Source organism: Rattus norvegicus, chromosome 10, assembly GCF_021556685.1.
Source record: "Rattus norvegicus strain SHRSP/BbbUtx chromosome 10, alternate assembly SHRSP_T2T, whole genome shotgun sequence".
Taxonomy (NCBI): domain Eukaryota; kingdom Metazoa; phylum Chordata; class Mammalia; order Rodentia; family Muridae; genus Rattus; species Rattus norvegicus.
In genome coordinates, this window is record NC_141543.1 from 23188921 (window position 1) to 23207608 (window position 18688).

General features: G+C 50.6%; 1 protein-coding gene across 4 annotated transcripts in view; it reads left to right on the forward strand.

The window, feature by feature from the left end:
- The window catches only part of Stk10 (serine/threonine kinase 10), a 97259-nt gene extending 79367 nt beyond the window's left edge, over nucleotides 1-17892 (forward strand). For 3 of the 4 annotated variants that reach the window (XM_087571090.1, XM_087571091.1, XM_087571092.1), the window contains 7 exons: nucleotides 4506-4598; nucleotides 7021-7150; nucleotides 7809-7933; nucleotides 8889-9077; nucleotides 9582-9707; nucleotides 11431-11544; nucleotides 15674-17890. In XM_087571090.1, the coding sequence (XP_087427216.1) occupies nucleotides 4506-4598; nucleotides 7021-7150; nucleotides 7809-7933; nucleotides 8889-9077; nucleotides 9582-9707; nucleotides 11431-11544; nucleotides 15674-15811 (915 nt within the window). In that variant the 3' untranslated portion in view covers nucleotides 15812-17890. 4 annotated transcript variants of the gene reach the window in all.
- The last annotated feature ends 796 nt before the right edge of the window (nucleotides 17893-18688 follow it).

Consider the following 18688-nt stretch of genomic DNA (forward strand, 5'->3'; position numbering starts at 1 on the left):
ATGTCTCCTGGAGACTTTTTCCTCAGTATTGAGAAAGGCATGTTAATGCTTTTAACTATAAGGGCGAGTTTGCCTGTTGCTCATGTGTGCGTGTGTGTGTGTGTGTCCATGTGTGTGTGTGTCCACGTGTATGTGGGTCCATGTGTGTTTACAGATGGTTCTGAGGTCAACTTTTGTGCCTTGGAGCCATCTACCCTGTTTTTTGTTTGTTTGTTTGTTTGTTTGTTTTTTGTTTTTTAAAGATTTATTTATTACATATGAGTACACTGTAGCTGTCTTCAGACACACCAGAAGAGGGCATCAGATCTCATTACAGATGGTTGTGAGCCACCATGTGGTTGCTGGGATTTGAACTCAGGACCTCTGGAAGAGCAGTCAGTGCTCTTAACCGCTGAGCCATCTCTCCAGCCCCTACCCTGTTTTCTGAGACTGAGTCTCTCTCTGGGACCTGGGGCTCACAAACTGGGCTGGCTAGCCTGGGTGGCCAGTGGCCCTAGGGATTCCCGTAGGATTACAAGCTTGTATCAGTGCACCTTGCTTTTCATGTAGCTCCTAGGGATCAGACTCAGGTCTTCAGGCCTGCATGGGGAAGTGCTCTCCCATCTGCTCTGTCTCCCTGGCCTCCCCAGTACTCTTTACAGCCGTATAGTTTTGGTTTTTGTCTTAGTTAGGGTTTTATTGCTGTGAACAGACACCATGATCAATGCAAGTTTTATAAAGGACCACATTTAATTGGGGCTGGCTTGCAGGATCAGAGGTTCAGTCCATCATCATCAAGGCAGGAGCATGGCAGCATCGCAGCATCCAGGCAGGCATGGTGCAGGAGGAGCTGAGTTCTACGTCTTCACCCAAAGGAAGCCAGGAACAGACTGAGCATCCTCAGGCAGCTAGGAGGAGGGTCTCCCAATCAACCCCCACAGTGACACACTTTCTCCAACAAGGCCACACCTTCTAATGGTGCCACTCCCTGGGCCAAGCATATGCAAACCATCACAGTTTTGTATATTTTGAAGTTATTTTGCTATCCAAAATTGGCATGTTTTGGTTGGGCAGTGGTAGCAACATGCCTTTAATCCCAGCACTCAGGAAGCAGAGGCAGGTGGATCTCTATGAGTTTGACATTAGCCTGGTCTACAGAGCAAGTTTCAGGACAGCCAGGGCCACACAGAGACACATGTTTTGGAAAAACAAAGATCAAAATCAAAACAAACAAACAAATTGGCATATTGCAGCGGGGTGTGAGGGTGTGTCTTTAATCCCAGAGTCTGGGGCAGGTGGAAGTTTGAGACCAGCATGGTCTTCGCAGTGAGCTTGAGGACAGCCACGACTATACAGTGAGATCCCGTCTCGGGCAAAAGAAACAAACAAAAGCATATTTTTCCAGGCATGATAATGAATCCCCGAAGTCCCAGCTCATTAGGTGGCTGAAGGCAGCTTTGGTAACCCAGCAAGATCCTATCTCAAATGAAGCTAGAAGCAAAGAGACCCCAGCATTGGCAAAAGCCCTAAATACAATCTCTAGTACCATCAATAAACACATCATCATCATTATTGTTTTGTTTTGTTTTTTTTTACATTTATTTTATGTATTTGAGTGCACAGTTGCTGTCTTCAGACACACCAGAAGAGGGCATTGGATTCCATTACAGATGGTTGTGAGCCACCATGTGGTTGCTAGGATTTGAACTCAGGACTTCTGGAAGAGCAGTAAGTGCTCTTAACCGCTGAGCCATCTCTCCAGCCCCATCATTATTGTTATTATTTTGTTTTGCTTTGGTTTGAGACAGGGTCTCTCTATGTACCCCTTGCTGTTCTGGAACTCACTATGTAGTCCAGGCTGGCCTCAAACCATATCTACTATGCTACTGCCTCCCATGTGCTGGGATTGAAGGTGTGTGCCAGCACACCTGGGGTCCTTGTTTTCTTTTCTTTTCTTCTTTCCTGTGAGTGTTCCACTACATGGTTGCTGGGAATTGAACTCGGGACCTCTGGAAGAGCAGTTGGTGCTCTTAACCAATGAGCCATTCCTCCAGCCCCAGTCTTTGCTTTCTTTTAACTAGTGTTTACATAGAATATATTGTGGGGCTGGAGAGATGACTCCACTGTTGAAAATACTCAATGTTTTTGTAGAAGACCCCAGTTTGGTTTCCAGAACCCATATCTGGCCTTCTCAGGCACCTGCACAGAGGAGTATAGGAAGTACTTGTCTATACAGGGTGCATTCTATATACGAGGTGTGTATGTCTTATATATGCAGAGTGTACATGTCTTGTATATACAGAGTGTACATGTCTTGTATATACAGGCTGTGTTGTATATACAAGGTGTATATATGTCATTTATACAGGATATATATGTTGTGGTTTGCCCTGAAGTTACTGTATTTTGATGCTAATTCCACTGCCCCAAGGACAGCTGCCTAGTCAAGGACTCAGAACTCAGGTGACTTCACCAGAACCACCTCTCCATTGAATTTGTAAAGTACTGGTGAGGGGCAGGTTCAGGATAGAAGGAGGATTGGGGAGAAGGAAGGATGGGCGGGAGAGAAGTTTAAAGGAAGAGGAGGAGATGAGGAGAGAGGAAGAGACTGGAGACCGAGAGAGAGAGAGGGGAGAAGCCATGGCAGGACAAGATGGCAGGTGATGTTAAGATTCTGCTCTGTGCATTTACAGGTTGTTTTAATGTTCTCAAGGGATGGATAGTACTGGGTTTTGTATGTTTAAGTGGGCAATTATATCTTACCAATTAGATCTAAGATTATTGTGTTGTGTGTTCTTTTATGTGAGGGTTTGAGTGTAGGAGAGTATGCGGATGGGATGTGTTTCCGCCAAGATATCTAGCAGATATCTGGGGCACCTGAGGTATAGACCCAGTGGGGTAAAAGACGCCATATTTTTTATTTTTATATTTTTACAACAACATAGATAGATAGATAGATAGATAGATAGATAGATAGATAGATAGATAGGTAGGTAGATAGGTAGGTAGATAGATAGAGATAAAGATAGATAGATAGACAGACAGAGATAGGTAGATAGGTAGATAGATAGGTAGATATAGATAGATATAGAGATAGATAGATAGATAGATAGATAGATAGATAGATAGATATCCCCACACACAGAGGCACATACATAAATACATATAATTGAAAAAATAAAGTAAGTCTTTGAAAACATTTTTTTATCTTTCTAACTTGTTGAGTGACATTGGTCTCTTGTTGACTATATATAGTTGAACTGTTTTCCAAAATGCAGCCTGCTGGTCTCTGTTACTTTAGTTGGGGTGTTTCTGCCGTTTACATTTAAGGGACTGTTTCCTGCTTGTTCCTCTGGTCTTTGTTCCTGTACTTTCCCTTTCCTTGCCTATTGTTTGGAGAACTTGACTGTTTTTTTTTTCTTTTTTTTTTTTTTTTTTTTTTTTTCAGAGCTGGGGACCGAACCCAGGGCCTTGCGCTTCCTAGGCAAGCGCTCTACTACTGAGCTAAATCCCCAACCCCTAACTTGACTGTTTTTACTACCCCACTTTAATTCATTACTTGGTTTAAACATCTGCCCGTTGGTGTATTGTGCTCAGTGGTTTCTCTCAGCATGCAGTGTAGTGTGCACATTGTCATTCAGAGTCCACTCAGAAAGTGTACTGTAACCACGGTGAAGTCACAGAGGTCTTGCAGCGCCATACATTTCTTTTTGTTTCCGTGGGTACACGACTGGTTTAAGACAGGACCTGCAAGGCCCTGGGTTCGATTCCCAGATTCCCAGCTCCGAAAAAAAAAAAAAGAACCAAAAAAAAAAAAAAAAGACAGGACCTGCCTTCTGTGGGTGGAGCCTTTTGGAAGTGCTCTTGGTTTGTCCTGGTGATGCTCAATGCAGGTCTGACCCTGAGGCTTCTGAGAAGCTCATTCCTAGAAGGGATTTCCATTTTCTTATATTCTTCTTGTGACATCGATCCACGTCCTCTGGCCTGCCTAGCACCCATTTCCTGATTCTCTGGCCAGAAACACAAGGTTCCTTGGGAAGTTTGCACTGCCTTTTCTGTTACTCCACTGTGCACGTCTGGGGGCAGTGCAATCCTAGGAAAGGGTTAAGAGAGCTGCTCCTTCCTTGTGTGGGTATCATCTTGGGCAGACACCATTCCCCTGAGGTCTGTATCTCCCAGGAGGAGAAACCAGCTTCTCCCAGCAACTTAGCAATGGGCACTGCAAGAGTCACATGTTTCTTCCAAGCAGTCCCTGTAGCCAGGGCTGTGGAATGCTCTGCTGCCCCCAGCCCCCACTGGAGCCTGGAGGGGGTCCGCCTGCACCTTAGGGACTGTAGCATTTCAGCAGAGTGGCAGGGATCCTGCAGAAGCAGAAACACTTAGGAACTGCAGTCGATACTGACCCGAGACCTTAGGTATTGACAGCTTCTCTGTGCAATTGATATTTCATGAGTTGAGAGGTCTGACAGTGCAGTCAGAGAAGGAAAAGCCATGGTACCAGCTGTCCTCCGCCATGTCTGCTGCAGGTGAAGAATGAGGTTGAGAAACTGCCCCGGCAGCAGCGGAAGGAGAGCATGAAGCAGAAGATGGAGGAACACGCACAGAAGAAACAACTGCTGGTGAGTCTCCAGCCTCCGGCACTCTGCCACAACAACCCAAATGGCAGCCGGCCCCTCGCCTGCCCAGGCCTGCTGCTTGAATATCTGCCTCCTGTTCTAAATGCCTAAATCGAGCCCACCACTCACTGGCCCCTGTAATCCCCTCCCTGACTACCCTTGCTCCCCCAGAGTGAGCCCTGTCATGTCTGGCTGCTGCAGCCTGCACCCTAGTCCTGCCTGCCTCGCTACAGGATTGTTTGTATGTCAGCCCAGATCAGGCACTGGCCTGCCTTGGTGTCTAAAGACAGCAAAATCTTGATCTCTCAGAGCTGGTTCTATTCTTATGTCCTAAGGAGGAACTTAACCTTTGTCCTGTTGGCGGGCCAGAATCTTTGTCATTCCTGACCCATCCTTTCCCTCCCTACACACAACGCATACATGCCCCAACACATAACATACAACACACATATACATACATACATACATACATACATACATACATACATGCTAAACACACACTACAGATATATACTACACCAGACATATACACAACACACACGACACATGACCCCCCATATATAACACACTATACACACATGCTCTGACATATAACATACAACATCCATTCATACTAAACACACACTACACACACACACACACACACACACACACACACACACACACACTTCCATCCACCCATATTTCTCTAATCTTTGTGCCTGTGCATCTGTTGGTGATGCTGGATCCCACCATGGTTGCAGCTCCCCCAGCTTCATAGCTGGTCTCTCTCCTCCTTCCTGCTTCCTCACACTTCTTTTCTCTCGGAGTCAGCAGGTACTGTGGATATGAAATCCAACTCTGGCTCAATCACCCTTTCTTCCCTCAGCTCTGGGCCTTTATTTTTTTTTTAAAGATTTATTCATTATTATATATAAGTACACTGTAGCTGTCTTCAGATACACCAGAAGAGAGAATCGGATCTCTTTACAGATGGTTGTGAGCCACCATGTGGTTGCTGGGAATTGAGCTCATGACCTCTGGAAGAGCAGTCGGGTGCTCTTAACCGCTGAGCCATCTCTCCAGCCCAGCTCTGGGCCTTTAAACCCTCCTTCGCTCTCATTTTGTTGTAAGCTGAGGACCAGCTCCTCACTGTGCCTGCTGCTGCCTGGCCTGTTCCCCTGCCCCGCCCCCAGCTTGACCTTCGCCCTCAGTCCAGCTCCTTGCCCGCCTTGCTAGAATGCCCCTGTTTTCCTCACTGCGGGGTCTTTGCACATGCTGCCTCCTCAGCCCTGGGTGCAGGCAGTCAAAGCCTGAGTTTACCAGATGCTTGACATACAATCTGTCCGGTGTCCGTGGTACCTTGAGTAGGAGTCATTTGGTTTTCCATTTGCAGAAGACGTCACAGCTCAGAAAGGTGGTGCTGCAGAGTTGATGGCAGCAGGGCAAGGCCTCGTCCTTGATCTGACTCCAGAGTTCCTGTCCTTTTTGGGCTACCTCACAACTTGTCTTTTTCCTCAGGGTGAGGTTGGCTATTGGTAGATGAAACAGGTTTTCATGTTCAGGAGCACTATCATACCCGATAGTGACTGCGTTTTTCAACACAGTAAGAAGAGGGCCTTTAATATTTTACCACAAAGGATTAAGTATCTGCGGCGACAGGTGTATGAATTCTTCCAGGCTCATCAGTACATACACACACATGTACTGAAATTGTGCCCTGCACCTGTTAAAGTGAGCAGCTAACGTTTTAAAACCCAGGGCTGGGGGCTGCAGAGATGGCTCGGTGGTTTACAGCATTGTCTGCTCTTTGCAGATCTGGGTTTGGTTCCCAGCAACCATGTTTTGCTGTTCACGGCCACCTATAACTCCGTTTCCAGGAGATCCAGTGCCCTCTTTTGGCCTCTACAGGCGCATGCAATATATATACATACATACCAGCCAAGACTCTCACACACAGAAGAAACAGTTGAAATAAACAGACCAAGACTGGTGAGAGAGACAGATGGGCTCTCATCTTCACAGAGAGAGAGAGAGAGAGAGAGAGAGAGAGAGAGAGAGAGAGAGAGAGAAAGAGTGTCAGAGACAGACAGTGAAACTGAGAGAGAAAGACAGAGAGAGACTGAGACAGAGACAGAGAGAGATAGAGACAGAGAGAGACAGAGACAGAGAGAGACAGTCAGAGACAGACAGAGAGACAGAGATAGACACAGAGAGAAACCGGGACAGAGAGACAGAGACAGACAGAGAGACACAGAGAGAGACTGAGACAGAGACACAGAGAGAAACCGGGACAGAGAGACAGATAGACAGACAGAGACAGACAGAGACACAGAGAGAGACACAGAGAGAGACTGAGACACAGAGAGAGACAGAGAGACAAAGAGACACAGAGAGTGCTGTCTCTCATCTGTATAAAGCCTCCTCATCCCTTCCATTCCCACAGGACCGAGACTTTGTAGCCAAGCAGAAGGAAGACCTGGAGCTGGCCATGAAGAAGCTCACGGCAGAAAACAGGCGTGAGATCTGTGACAAGGAACGTGATTGCCTTAACAAGAAGCAGGAGCTCCTCCGAGGTGGGGCCCAGAGTCACCCTGAATGGGGGAACTAGAGGCACCCTCCCCCTCCCCCAAGAAGTCAGGAGTGAGGCAGGGGTACCAGTTACACGGTATGCAGAAGCTACCACGGTATGCAGAAGCTGCATCTTGCGTGACCACCACTTGCCCCAGTGTGTACTGGTTTTCACACCTAACCTCCTGCTGTCCTCCCCTTCTCCTTATAAGACCGCCCCTCCCATGATCCTAATGTATGATCCTATGATCATATGATCCTATTAGGAAACTGCTGTGCCTCTTGGTCTGATGGTGCTACTATGTGTTCCACAGTCTAAACGGTTTAGAAGCAGCAGAAAGGGCAGCGAAGCCCAAGGTCGAGACTCCACTAGACTCAGTGTCTGCTGGGGACCTGCTTCCTCCCAGGTCATCTCCACACAGGCTCTCCATCAGAACCCTTCTCATTTGCCATCCAAAAAGGAGTGTTATGTAGATAGTCTCAGTTTCTACAGCTCAGCTCAGCTCAGCCAGGTCTACTGAAGTAGCCCAGGCACCATTCCTCTGAGCCCAGCAGGCTGGTTCTCAGTCCCAGTGGAGACCTGGGGGAGGGGAGTGGGTGGATGACTTGTTCTGTCTCAGGCCTTGTGCACTCCTCACTGTGTGGGTGGCGTGTCCTCCGCAGACCGAGAGGCAGCCCTGTGGGAGATGGAGGAGCACCAGTTACAGGAGAGACATCAGCTGGTGAAGCAGCAGCTTAAGGACCAGTACTTCCTGCAGCGGCATGACCTGCTGCGCAAGCACGAGAAGGTGAGGCGGGGCGAGGCGGGGCGGGATGCAGGACGGCTTGATGGCGGTAACCAAGAAAAGCTGCTGCAGCCACAGTGAGAGCCCGAGACCTTCCCCAGGTGTCCCGTTTGAGGAGCAGGAATCAAGGAAACTATGTGAGGGACGAAGATGGAGGCAGGCAGCTCCCTCACTCACCCTCGCTCACCCTAACACCTCAGTGCTTAGCTCTCTTAGCCAGTCCTTGGCTACTTGAAACTGCTCCACCCACCCCCAAGGAAAAAGAAATCAGAAAGAAGATGCTGCTTCTTGACCTGTTAGGGGTTCTATCCCCCCTAACTTGAAAGTACCACATTGTAATTGCTCTTCAGCCCTGCAGGCCTCCTAGCTTAGTAACACAGGTCTGAAGTAGCCTATCAAAGGGTATCTCCTCTCAGGAGCATGCGGCCAACCAGAGCTGTGGCTCCCTACCACTGTCCAGTATCCAGATGATTGCTCTAGATTTTGTTCAGCCAGGAAAAGATCCACATTCAAAGTATCGGTTCACCTGAATCACGCTGTTTTCATAGCGCTGCAAAGTCAGAAAGCTGAGGGTCAAACCGTCAGAAGTCAGAGACACTGTGATGTTAAGAGAACAAAAAAAACATCACTGCGGAAGTGACTTGGTGGATAAGGGGGCTTGCCACCAAGCCTGATGACCTGAGTTCAATTCCCCGAGCCTTCATAGCGGAAAAAGAGAACTGATTCCCACTATGTGTCTTCTGAGTGTCACCTTCATGCTTAACGTCCACCCCACCAATAAATAAACACATGTAAAAAAGAAAGAATTTAGAGAACAGATAATGTCGTCGAGCTATAGAAGTGAGCTAACAGCTTTCCCGCGCTGGCACCCGGGGCTCCTGGGCTGAGCATGACGGCCTTTGGCTCCTGAACACCCTCCCTGCCTAGAGCTCCTCACCTCTGCTTGGTGTCCCTCCAGGAGCGGGAGCAGATGCAGCGCTACAACCAGCGTATGATGGAGCAGCTGAAGGTCAGACAGCAGCAGGAGAAGGCGCGGCTACCCAAGATCCAGAGGAGTGACGGCAAGACCCGCATGGCCATGTACAAGAAGAGCCTGCACATCAATGGTGCGGGCAGTGCCTCCGAGCAGCGGGAGAAGGTCAAGCAGGTGGGGACCGCGTCTGGTGGGCTGTGGGCAGGGAGCGTGCAGGAGTTTGGTAAGGACTGGCCTCAGACAGCAGGGGAGCATGCAAGTATTAGATAGAGCCCAGTTCAATAGCCCAGGAGGAAGCCCCATTGACGGACAGATGCTTATTCAATAGAGCTTGTCATGCACTGGTTCCCTTCATGACCCCATGCTTTTACGTGCATGACGTTCTGTGTTCTCATCCACCATGACCCTCCTTTGATGGCTCCTGTGTGACATAGACCCCTGTGATTTCTGGCACGTGTCATCTCACCCTATCAGGTGACACAGCAGGGTGACACCTATCAGTACGAGGGCAGAGGCTGGGTCTCCACACTCAGGGCAAGTTTCAGTAGTGAAAGCATAACCTGAGGTGGGCTGGGCTCAGGAGGGATGGGCCTGGCCCGCTCAGGCTGAGCCAGGCCAAGTTCCCCCCCGCCCCGCCCCCACCAGCCGTCTGCCCACAGTAGCATCCTCTTTCTGCAGTTCTCCCAGCAGGAAGAGAAGAGGCAGAAGGCGGAGAGGCTGCAGCAGCAGCAGAAACACGAGAACCAGATGCGAGACATGGTGGCACAGTGCGAGAGCAACATGAACGAGCTGCAGCAGCTGCAGGTGCGCAGCCCCGTGCCTCAGTTTCCCCAAGGCAGCCAGGGCTCAGAGGCCAAGGGCTCCCCGGCAAGGTGGCATCCGAGTCGGTCAAGCCCTGGTGAGCGGAGGCCAGCCTGCTGTGCTACTCTCAGGCTGTTACACCGGACAGCCTCCTAGCCGCACTTCTTATCTCTCTGAAATAGCCATAGGGTGGAGGTGATGTCTCCCGTTTGGCAGGACTGGCATGTGGACTTGGGAGGAGGGTGGTAGAGCTGAGTGTCCTTAGTTTGGCCCCACGCATTAGGGCTATGAACGAGCGGGAGGTGTTTGTCCATCAGAAGCTGACAGTGGTAGACTTGGGTAGCCCAGCACCTGAGGGCCCAGTTCCAGGAACTTCTGCCTGGCACTCCCTAATGGTGGAGTGAGGAGTTATGCTTGACAGATGCTGCCAGCTGCAGCCTCTGTGAACTTCAGGAGGTTGCCCAGGCCGTTGGGCCCGTGGGGCAGTTTGTGGATAGGCAGGGAGACTCACAAAGAATGGCCGCCAACACTGGCGGCTGCCCGGCAGGGACCGGTTCGGGTGGGTTTTAGTCAAGCATTCCCATTCCTCGCTTGTGACATCATTGTGACTACTGACTGAGCGGTCCGCCGAGCGGCACACACGGTCACAGGACACAGTGCTCTGAGCACTTGTGATTAGATCGATTTATAAACTCCTAGAAGCTTCCAGCTTGAGGCCCAAAATAAAACCCCTCAGAGGGGCTCTCCTTCCCCAGCCTGTAGGGCTTCTTTTTAGCAAATAAAGGCCTTGTGCTTGCCTTAAAAGTTCCTGTGGCAGGACTCAGTCCCTGCAGGGAGTCAACAGGGACCTTACTCCTGTCTATCGCATAGACCTCAGGTAAAATTTAGAAGGCTAAAGACTTACCTCAGAGCATGTAGCCGAGATGGGGAGATCCCTCAGCCCCGTTCCTCACTAGGAACCTCTCCCGAGGAAATGACACGAGGCAAGAGATATCACGTATAAGTTACATATATCGTGTGGCATGTAATTAGACACGATGCACAATTATACATACATATAATATACCTATGTATGATCATGCATAGGTAAGTAATTACACACAGATTTAGCCTGCTTGGGCTGCCATAGAAAACCCCAGATGCAGAGCACACACCTGTGGTCAGTAGGACCAGGCTGTGGTTTATTGATTTATGTATAGGATGTCTGTATATGTGAGTTTGGGCACGCCCCGGTGCATGTGTGCAGTTTGAGGACAACTTTTGGGAGCCAGTTCCATTGTCCTTTCACAGCGGGTTCTGGGGACTGAACTCAGGTTGTCAGGCTTTGCCCACTGGGCCCTCTCACCAGCCCAAAACTTTCCAAAAAGCCCAGGTAACTCAAACAATGTCAAAAGCACACAGAAGGGCAGGTGGGATGCCCAGTGATTTCTTACACAGTGCTCACCAGGCCTAACAGTCTAAGCGTGATCCCCCGGACCCACGCAAAGGGGAACAGAGAGAACTGACTCCACACAGTCGTCCCTTGACCTTCACCATGGCACGCATGCTCACACATGCACACTGTTACCGTTCTGGAATAGTCCTCCAGGCATGGCTTGGTGCAAGTGTATGTATTACCCACACGCAGAGTTGTGGATAACGAGCCCACAGTGGCCGCCCCCTCAGGGATGCAGTGGATCTGCTTCCCCGGGCTTCCGCCTCCTCACTCCTCCTCTGCCTATTCCAGAATGAAAAGTGTCATCTGTTAGTGGAGCATGAAACCCAGAAGCTGAAGGCCCTGGACGAGAGCCATAACCAGAGCCTGAAGGAATGGCGAGACAAGCTTCGGCCACGCAAAAAGGTACTGCATGGGGCTGGTGGGTTTCATATTAAGGGTACCTGTCTGGGACATCTGAGGCCTCCCTATTTTTGGACTCTCGCCTCATGGCACCCCTAAAATTGGTCTGTTCTTGAGAAACAGAACCTGTCTGCCTGTTGTGCTGAGTGCAGCCAGCTTTTCAAACCCCCAGGAATGCAGGGTGCTCCTGCGTTGGTCCATATGCACCTGAGGCAGAGGACCTGCCATGAGCAGCAGTCGGTCACGCTGCCAGCCCTGGCAGCCCCCAGTGGTGGGGAGTTTCGGGAAGTCATCCTGTGAGGTCAAAGGCCAGTGCCAGCAAGTTCACTTTCTGAATTGGTTTCCTGATGTGTAAATCGCTGTGCGTGGGCTAGGGTGGAGCTCAGGCAGAGCCCCTGCCCAGCATGTTTGATAGTCTGGGGTCTGCCCCAGTACCAAAGCAGACAGACAGTCATGCACTCAGCAGCTAAAGCCACACTCTTCATCAGATGCTATTGGAATAGGGCTCCAAAGTCAGGGGTCTCTCCAGGGCATCTTCAGGGTCTCACAAGACCTGAGCCAGGCTGCGGTGGGCTCTTGGCTGTGGCTCTGAGGAAGGAACCCCTCCTGGATGGCAGAGGTTTTTACAGACTCCTCACTGCAGAGGCACTGTGCCCAGGTGCTGGGTGCTCTCAGCACCTTACCTTCTCAGGATGGGCTGCCCCCTCAAACTGTGAGCCGAAATGGAACCTTCTGCCTTCAGCTGCTTTTCTCAGGTATTTGGTTGTGGCAGCGAGAGGGTAACCAACGCAGCTAATATCACAGGCCTCACCGCGGTCGTGGTTCGGTAAGATTGAAGGGCCATCTAAAAGTCATTAACCCACAGGATTCTTGTTTTGTCTTTGCGAGACAGGACTTCTCTGTGGAGCCCTGGCTGTTCTGGAGCTAGTTCCATAGACCAGGCTGGCCAGGAACTCAGGAATCCCCATGTCTCTGCCTCCTGAGTACTGAGATTAAAGGTGTGCGCCACCCCTGCCTGGCCCAGCATAGTCATTCTTAGACTCTGAGGAGAATTACCCTTGTTACCCTTGACCTTGTGACCCATGACCTTGTGCCTACGAGGCCTGATGTCCTTAGGGTTTTTTAGCGACTGTGTACCCAGACAGGAGGCAGGCCATGGCCTGCTGGGATTTCTAACACTAAGCCCACAGGTACTCAGTGTTCCAGTTGGCTCTGGCATCAGGGAGTGAACGTGCACCTGCCTGTCTGACTCTGGGCAGCTGTTTCCTGCGCACATCCTAAGGTTCTGGAAATGAGCAGTCATCTCTCCTAGCAGCTTCCTGTGACCTCAGATGGTTTCTTGGGCTCCTGGAAGCACCACAGGCCAGTGCTCAGAGAATTGGCCCTGCACCCTGCCTGTGGGACTGCCTCAGGGCAGGATTCTGTCACAGCTGGCAGGAGGGCCCAGAGGTGACATCCTTTGTGCTCTCACATTACACCCAGCAGCCTTGAGCTCTGTCTCCCTCTTATATCATGTCCTGTAGAGTATTTTTAGAGCTCAGACGGCTTCCTTTTAAGCAAGTGCAGACTTCCTGATTTGCTAGGGTCACTGTGAGGACAGAATGGAACCTCGGCATAGTCCGCTCTCCCTCTTCTGGCCCTCCTCACCTTGCAGAGTTAGACTGTAAAATGTAGACATGTTATCTACTATAGGCTGCTGTTAGCACATTGCTGCCAGCCGGCTAAGTCCGCCCCATGTGTTAATAAGTTTGTTTAGAAAGAAGCTCACTCATTTACCTTCTTCTCTGTGGCTGGTTTGTTTCGGGACAGCAGCCTCATACTGCAGTAGGAACTCTGGCCTGCATAGCGTAGTGTCTTCCCTATAGGACAGGGAAGCCGCTACCCCATGAAATCTCAACACAGTCACATAACCAAGGCCAGCACAATGACAACACCATTGACCTTCCAACAGGGGTGGGGGCGAGATCTCTCCCACGGCCTCACTCTAGATGAAGAGTTAGAGGTAATTAGATGGCTGCTGAGAGAAGAATTCCTCCTCTCCAGGGATGGGCCCCCAGAGAGGCTGTCTAACCCCAAGCAGTCCTCTTTAGCACTGCATGCATCTGAACAACAGTAAGTGAACTCAGTGGGTGGCATCCATGTCTATATGAGTATCATCTGTATATATCCAGGATAACTAAAGAAGCCGTGGGTTTGAGAGAGGTGGAGGAGGACACCTGGGGAGATGGAAGAAATGAGGTAGATACAGTTAGTACTCATGTATAATGTTCTCAAAAAAAAATCAAAAGTTTAAGTTTACTACGTGGCACACAGCGGGAGACAGGCTGCTGCCTGTCGCTCTTGGAGGCTTTGGAGGAATGTTTGTGGTAGGCAAGGGACAGCGGGACTTGAGTCACAGGCTTCTGTCCCTGCTCAGCACCACAAGCCCAGCATCCCTTCAGCAGACACCGGGAACCAGAGAGCTTTGGGTTTCAGGTCCTTCTCCAAGTTTGGGATATCTGTATACGTATGATGGGATGTCTCGCTCCGGGTAAGGCCATGTTAGTTCCTTCTCTTGTCTTGCTGTGCAGCACCAGACGGAAGGTTTATCTTGGCTACGCTGATGTTTGAGGTGCTGATCACACCATAGAAGCAGTTAGCAGGAGGCAGGGCTGTTATAACTCTCAGGTCCCCTCCCCATGACCCTATCTACCTTCACCAGCCACACCTTCCACCCGGCCAGCTCGGGGGCTAAGTATTCAGGCACTTGGGCCTCTGCTGGGGTGCCACACTCACAACAGCCAAGTCTAGACAGACTCAGTTGTGTCTCCCAGGTTCTTACATGCAGCTAGAAGGTATTTTTGGCGTACCCACCTTCTGATTGCCACCCAACCTGAGAGGTCAGAAATGGTGTCTTTCACTAGGATACTGAACCAGCACTTCAGAGTTCAGATTTTAGGAGATCTTGAACTTTAGGAGTGGGGGCGCTCAGCTATTCCTAGTTTTGAAATTGGGCGATGTACTCAACTACCCTGTGTCTAAACCACAGCAGAACTGTGACACCTCCAGCAGGGTCACTGGACCCCAGAAGTCACACACTGGACCCCTGGGTGCTCACATACTGGACCCCAGAGGTCACACACTGGACCCATGGGGGCTCACAAACTGGACCCCTGGATGCTTACACACTGGACCCCTGGGTGCTCATACACCGGACCCCTGGGGGATCACACACTGGACCCCAGAGGTCACACACTGGTCTCCTGAGCAATGTGGTTTACATATGTAGCACTGAGCCAGTATAGTAATTTTCAGGGCTTTAGGGTGCTTTTTGTTGTTGTTTTGTTTTTTGAAACAGGGTTTCTCTGGGTAGCCCTGGCTGCCCTGGGACCCCCTCTGTAGACCAGGCTGCCCTTAAACTCACGAATCCACCAGCCTCTGTGTCCCAAGCAAAGGTGTGCGCTCTGCCACCACCACTCAGCCAGGTCTTGTCGGTTTATCTGCCAGCCCTTAAGTGGAGATTTGACATAAATCCAAATCCAGTCTCCCCTCCCACGTGGCGCCTGATCGAGTGAGGGCCCGTGCTCTCCAGGCTCTTCTGCTTCCTTTTTGAGCTGGCACTCCTGTTCCAGTGCCCTTGGGAAGCCTCTCTGGTAGGATCTTGTTTGTCTGGATAAACAAGCCCCAGGGAAGCCCCTGTACGGCTGCCAGCTGGAAAGCAGTCCCCCCCATTACCTGAGGAGCTCAGTCCCCACGTATCCGCAGGATCAGACCCTCAGAGGGACAGGCACACATCTTCCCAGCAGGTGGTGAGTGTCCTGACAGGGGGTGAGCATGTTGTCACCCAGCCATTTCTGACTTTCTTGCTGTTAGATTCCCCTACCCCCACCCACAACCCCCCCCCCCTGCTTTTCTTTATTCGGCTCATTTCCCATCAGGGGAGACCTGCCTGTGCCCCTTACCCCTTAACAAGCCGTTCCTCAGGCCCTGGGCCTGTGAGCAGTTCAGGAACATGTGTGGCAGGTGGAAGGGGTACTTACCTCAGGGAGAGGAAGGAGAGACCTGGGTGGGAGCTGTCCCGAGAAGGACATGCTGTTCTGTGATTAGAACCATTGCCATCCCACGGAATACCATCTGCTCTCTCTTTCCCCAGGCCCTGGAAGAGGATTTGAACCAGAAGAAGCGGGAACAGGAAATGTTCTTCAGACTAAGTGAGGAGGCAGAGACCAGACCCACCACACCCAACAGAGCCAGCAAGTTCTTCCCCTACAGCTCTGGGGATGCTTCCTAACACACACATGCCTGGGCTGCGGTGCAGCCACCAGGGCCACCAACCCTCTACAAACAAGTGACTCAGGACCTCTTCCTCTTGCTTCTGTGCCAGCTCCAACTACCCAGCACCCCAGTTGCCCACAGCACCACCCCAGTGCTTCTGATGGATGACCTCATCCCAACTCAGATTCCCATCACCTGGAAGTGACCTGGGCTGTTGGGGTCCGGGACCGAGCGGGATGGGCGTACCCCTCCTGTTTGCCAAAACACCAGCTCTACTGTCTGTGGGCACAAGCGCTACTGATGACATCACCACGAACCCATCCTTATTGTGATCCTTGTGGTTTTTTCTTCTCCTTCAGTAATTCCTCACAGTGTTGGAAAACATCCCTCAGAGCCATTTTGCTTCTCAGCAGCCAGCTCTCAGGGGTGTCCCCATTACCCTGCTTCGCACAGCTGACTTTGTGCTCGATGAGACGCTGTGTATGTGGGGGTAGGGAGTGGGGAAAGGGAGGCCAGAAATGTTCATTCTGCTGGTTTCTGACATTTTATGCCATCTCATTTTGCCTCTCCCTGTCTCGCACACACACACACACACACACACACACACACACACACACACAATGCAAACACACAACTTGGCCCTCCTGAACCTGATCGTAGGACACGGAGTACAGAGCATGTCAGGTGGAGCAGCTGCTGGGGCATGCTGAGTGCTGGCCCCAAAGCCCAGAGAAGGCACAGGCTGTACTGCAGCCTGCCTGCCACTCGTTTGGCTGCACACAGGATCCTGTGTTCAGGGGTAAACTCCCCTCCACACTTGTCTTCTGCTGCCTAGCGCATGCCAATCTCGCCCTTGCCCAGTTGTCGGCAAGTACTGGGGAAGGCTCCTGACCTTTGACCTTTGCCCCAGTCCTGCACTGGAGTCCCACTGTACATTTCCACTAAGCCGGACAGTCCTTTGGACTTCTCTGTTTAGGAAGAGATGCTTCCCACCCCTGGGAACATGCCGAGCTCAGGAAAATGCCAAGCCTCGTGCCTGGGCCTTTGGGTTGCTCAGGTAGCCTCCCAAGATGCTGCGCCCCATAGGCTACCATGCCCAGAAAAGCAGCTGGTCGGCCCAGCCGGCGTTCGCTGATAGCGCCTTAGGGCTCAGTTAAAGCACAGGTAAATGGCTGGCTGCTTTGTATACCCTCCTTTTAGACAGCATCACCCCAGGGATTAGGATGGGATGGGTGGGGGCGGGGCACCCAGGCAGTGGAGTCTGGGAGTGGCTGAGACCTCAGCAGTATTTGCCCCATGCTGAGACAACCTTCTAGGACGTTTCCTCAGATGCTGACTGGGTGCTTGGGAGGGGAGTGGGCTAGTAAAACAAAATAGGAAAACAGGTCTTGGGACTCCCAGATCTTGTGTGCAGTAAGGAAGTTCACAGAGCCCCAGGAAGGCGATAGTTCTCAGGGTAGCGAGCGTCAGCTTGCTTTCAGGCCGCACACCGAGGAGTCTTGAGGAACAGTTGACTTCTTTCTTACTGGTGCATGGGGGCTGGGAAACACAAGTTGTCAGAGTGCAGCTGTGGGACTCAGAGATGGGAAGTGGGCAAGGCCACGCCCTGCAGGGCTCTACCATTGTTTACAATGTACTTGGCTGCATTCGGGGGTGGGGGGAACTTGACAGTGGCTATTAGGCAAAATGCCGGTTTTGTGGTTCAGGTAACAGTCTTTGACCACTCCCTGACGTCATTCGTACTGTCCTCCTCCTTGTTGCTTCCACACTTAGTCCCACCTGAGCTCTGGTACCTCTGCTGTGCCTTTTTTGAGTGGGGTCTAGCCTTGTCTTCCAGCCTCATAATTTAACCTAAGTGCAATGCCTGCCACCGACAAAGGCCCGTGAAGTATTCCTCATGTCCTGTGCTAACGTTTTCTGTATAGGAACAGGCAGAAATGTCTTTAGCACCGTGGATATAACTAACTTATATTTCCCTTCACGAAGGATAGAAGTAACGGGTGTGTCATTTCCAACGGTCATGTATAATTTTTGTAAACTGTTCTCTGCAAACAAAAAAAAATGTAAATATGCTTCTAATAAAATAATAAGGTAATTTGTCGTTCCTTCTGGTTGGGAAGAGAAAAAAACAGGCGTGCTTCCCATGTTTGCTCAGCAAGGAAGGGTTTACCCTCTGAGTACCTAGGAGCCTCCTCCATCAGACAGCAGGTCAGACCTTGGCGTTCCTGATATAACCCCAAAGAGAGAGAAAAGAGGCCATATTCTCTCTGGCCATTCAATATCATTCTGATTAAAAGGCAAACGTTGGTTAACAAACACCCCCAGGTTCGTATGTTAACGGACTGGATTTTTTCCATAACTCTGATAAGGAAGTGGAACGGAACCAGTGTCAGGCTAATCTCAGGACATGGCCGAGGATACCTGCGGAATTCAACCCTCCGGTTGAATTCTCCCACTGATGATGCCGACACACCTCTCTCCAGCTGGCACTGCTTGCCATCAATGCTGTATTTTAAAAGAGTTTTTCAGGACAGACTTAACCTTGCATGTGCAAGGGTCTGGGCTCCGCCACTGATTCTAGGGGGAGAAATAGAAATATAGTTTGCATTTGCCTGTGCCTCTCAAAGACACCACTTGTGTTCTTACCCTGGGATCCTCAGAATTCAGGGCATCTCCGCATTTGGTTGCCAAAGATGTGGTCTTTAGTTTTCCTGCTTGAAATCGAGCGTTTCCCTTCTTGGCGGAGGTGGCAGCAATCCCGAGGATGTTTCCTGGGGAAACCATGGGCATTCCACCCTGCACCGTTTTTTTCCTCATTTTTGCATCGTAGTGCATTGCTAGGTCCAGTTTACCGTGTCCGTGAGTATGCCTTGTTACTTGTGTCATTTATTAA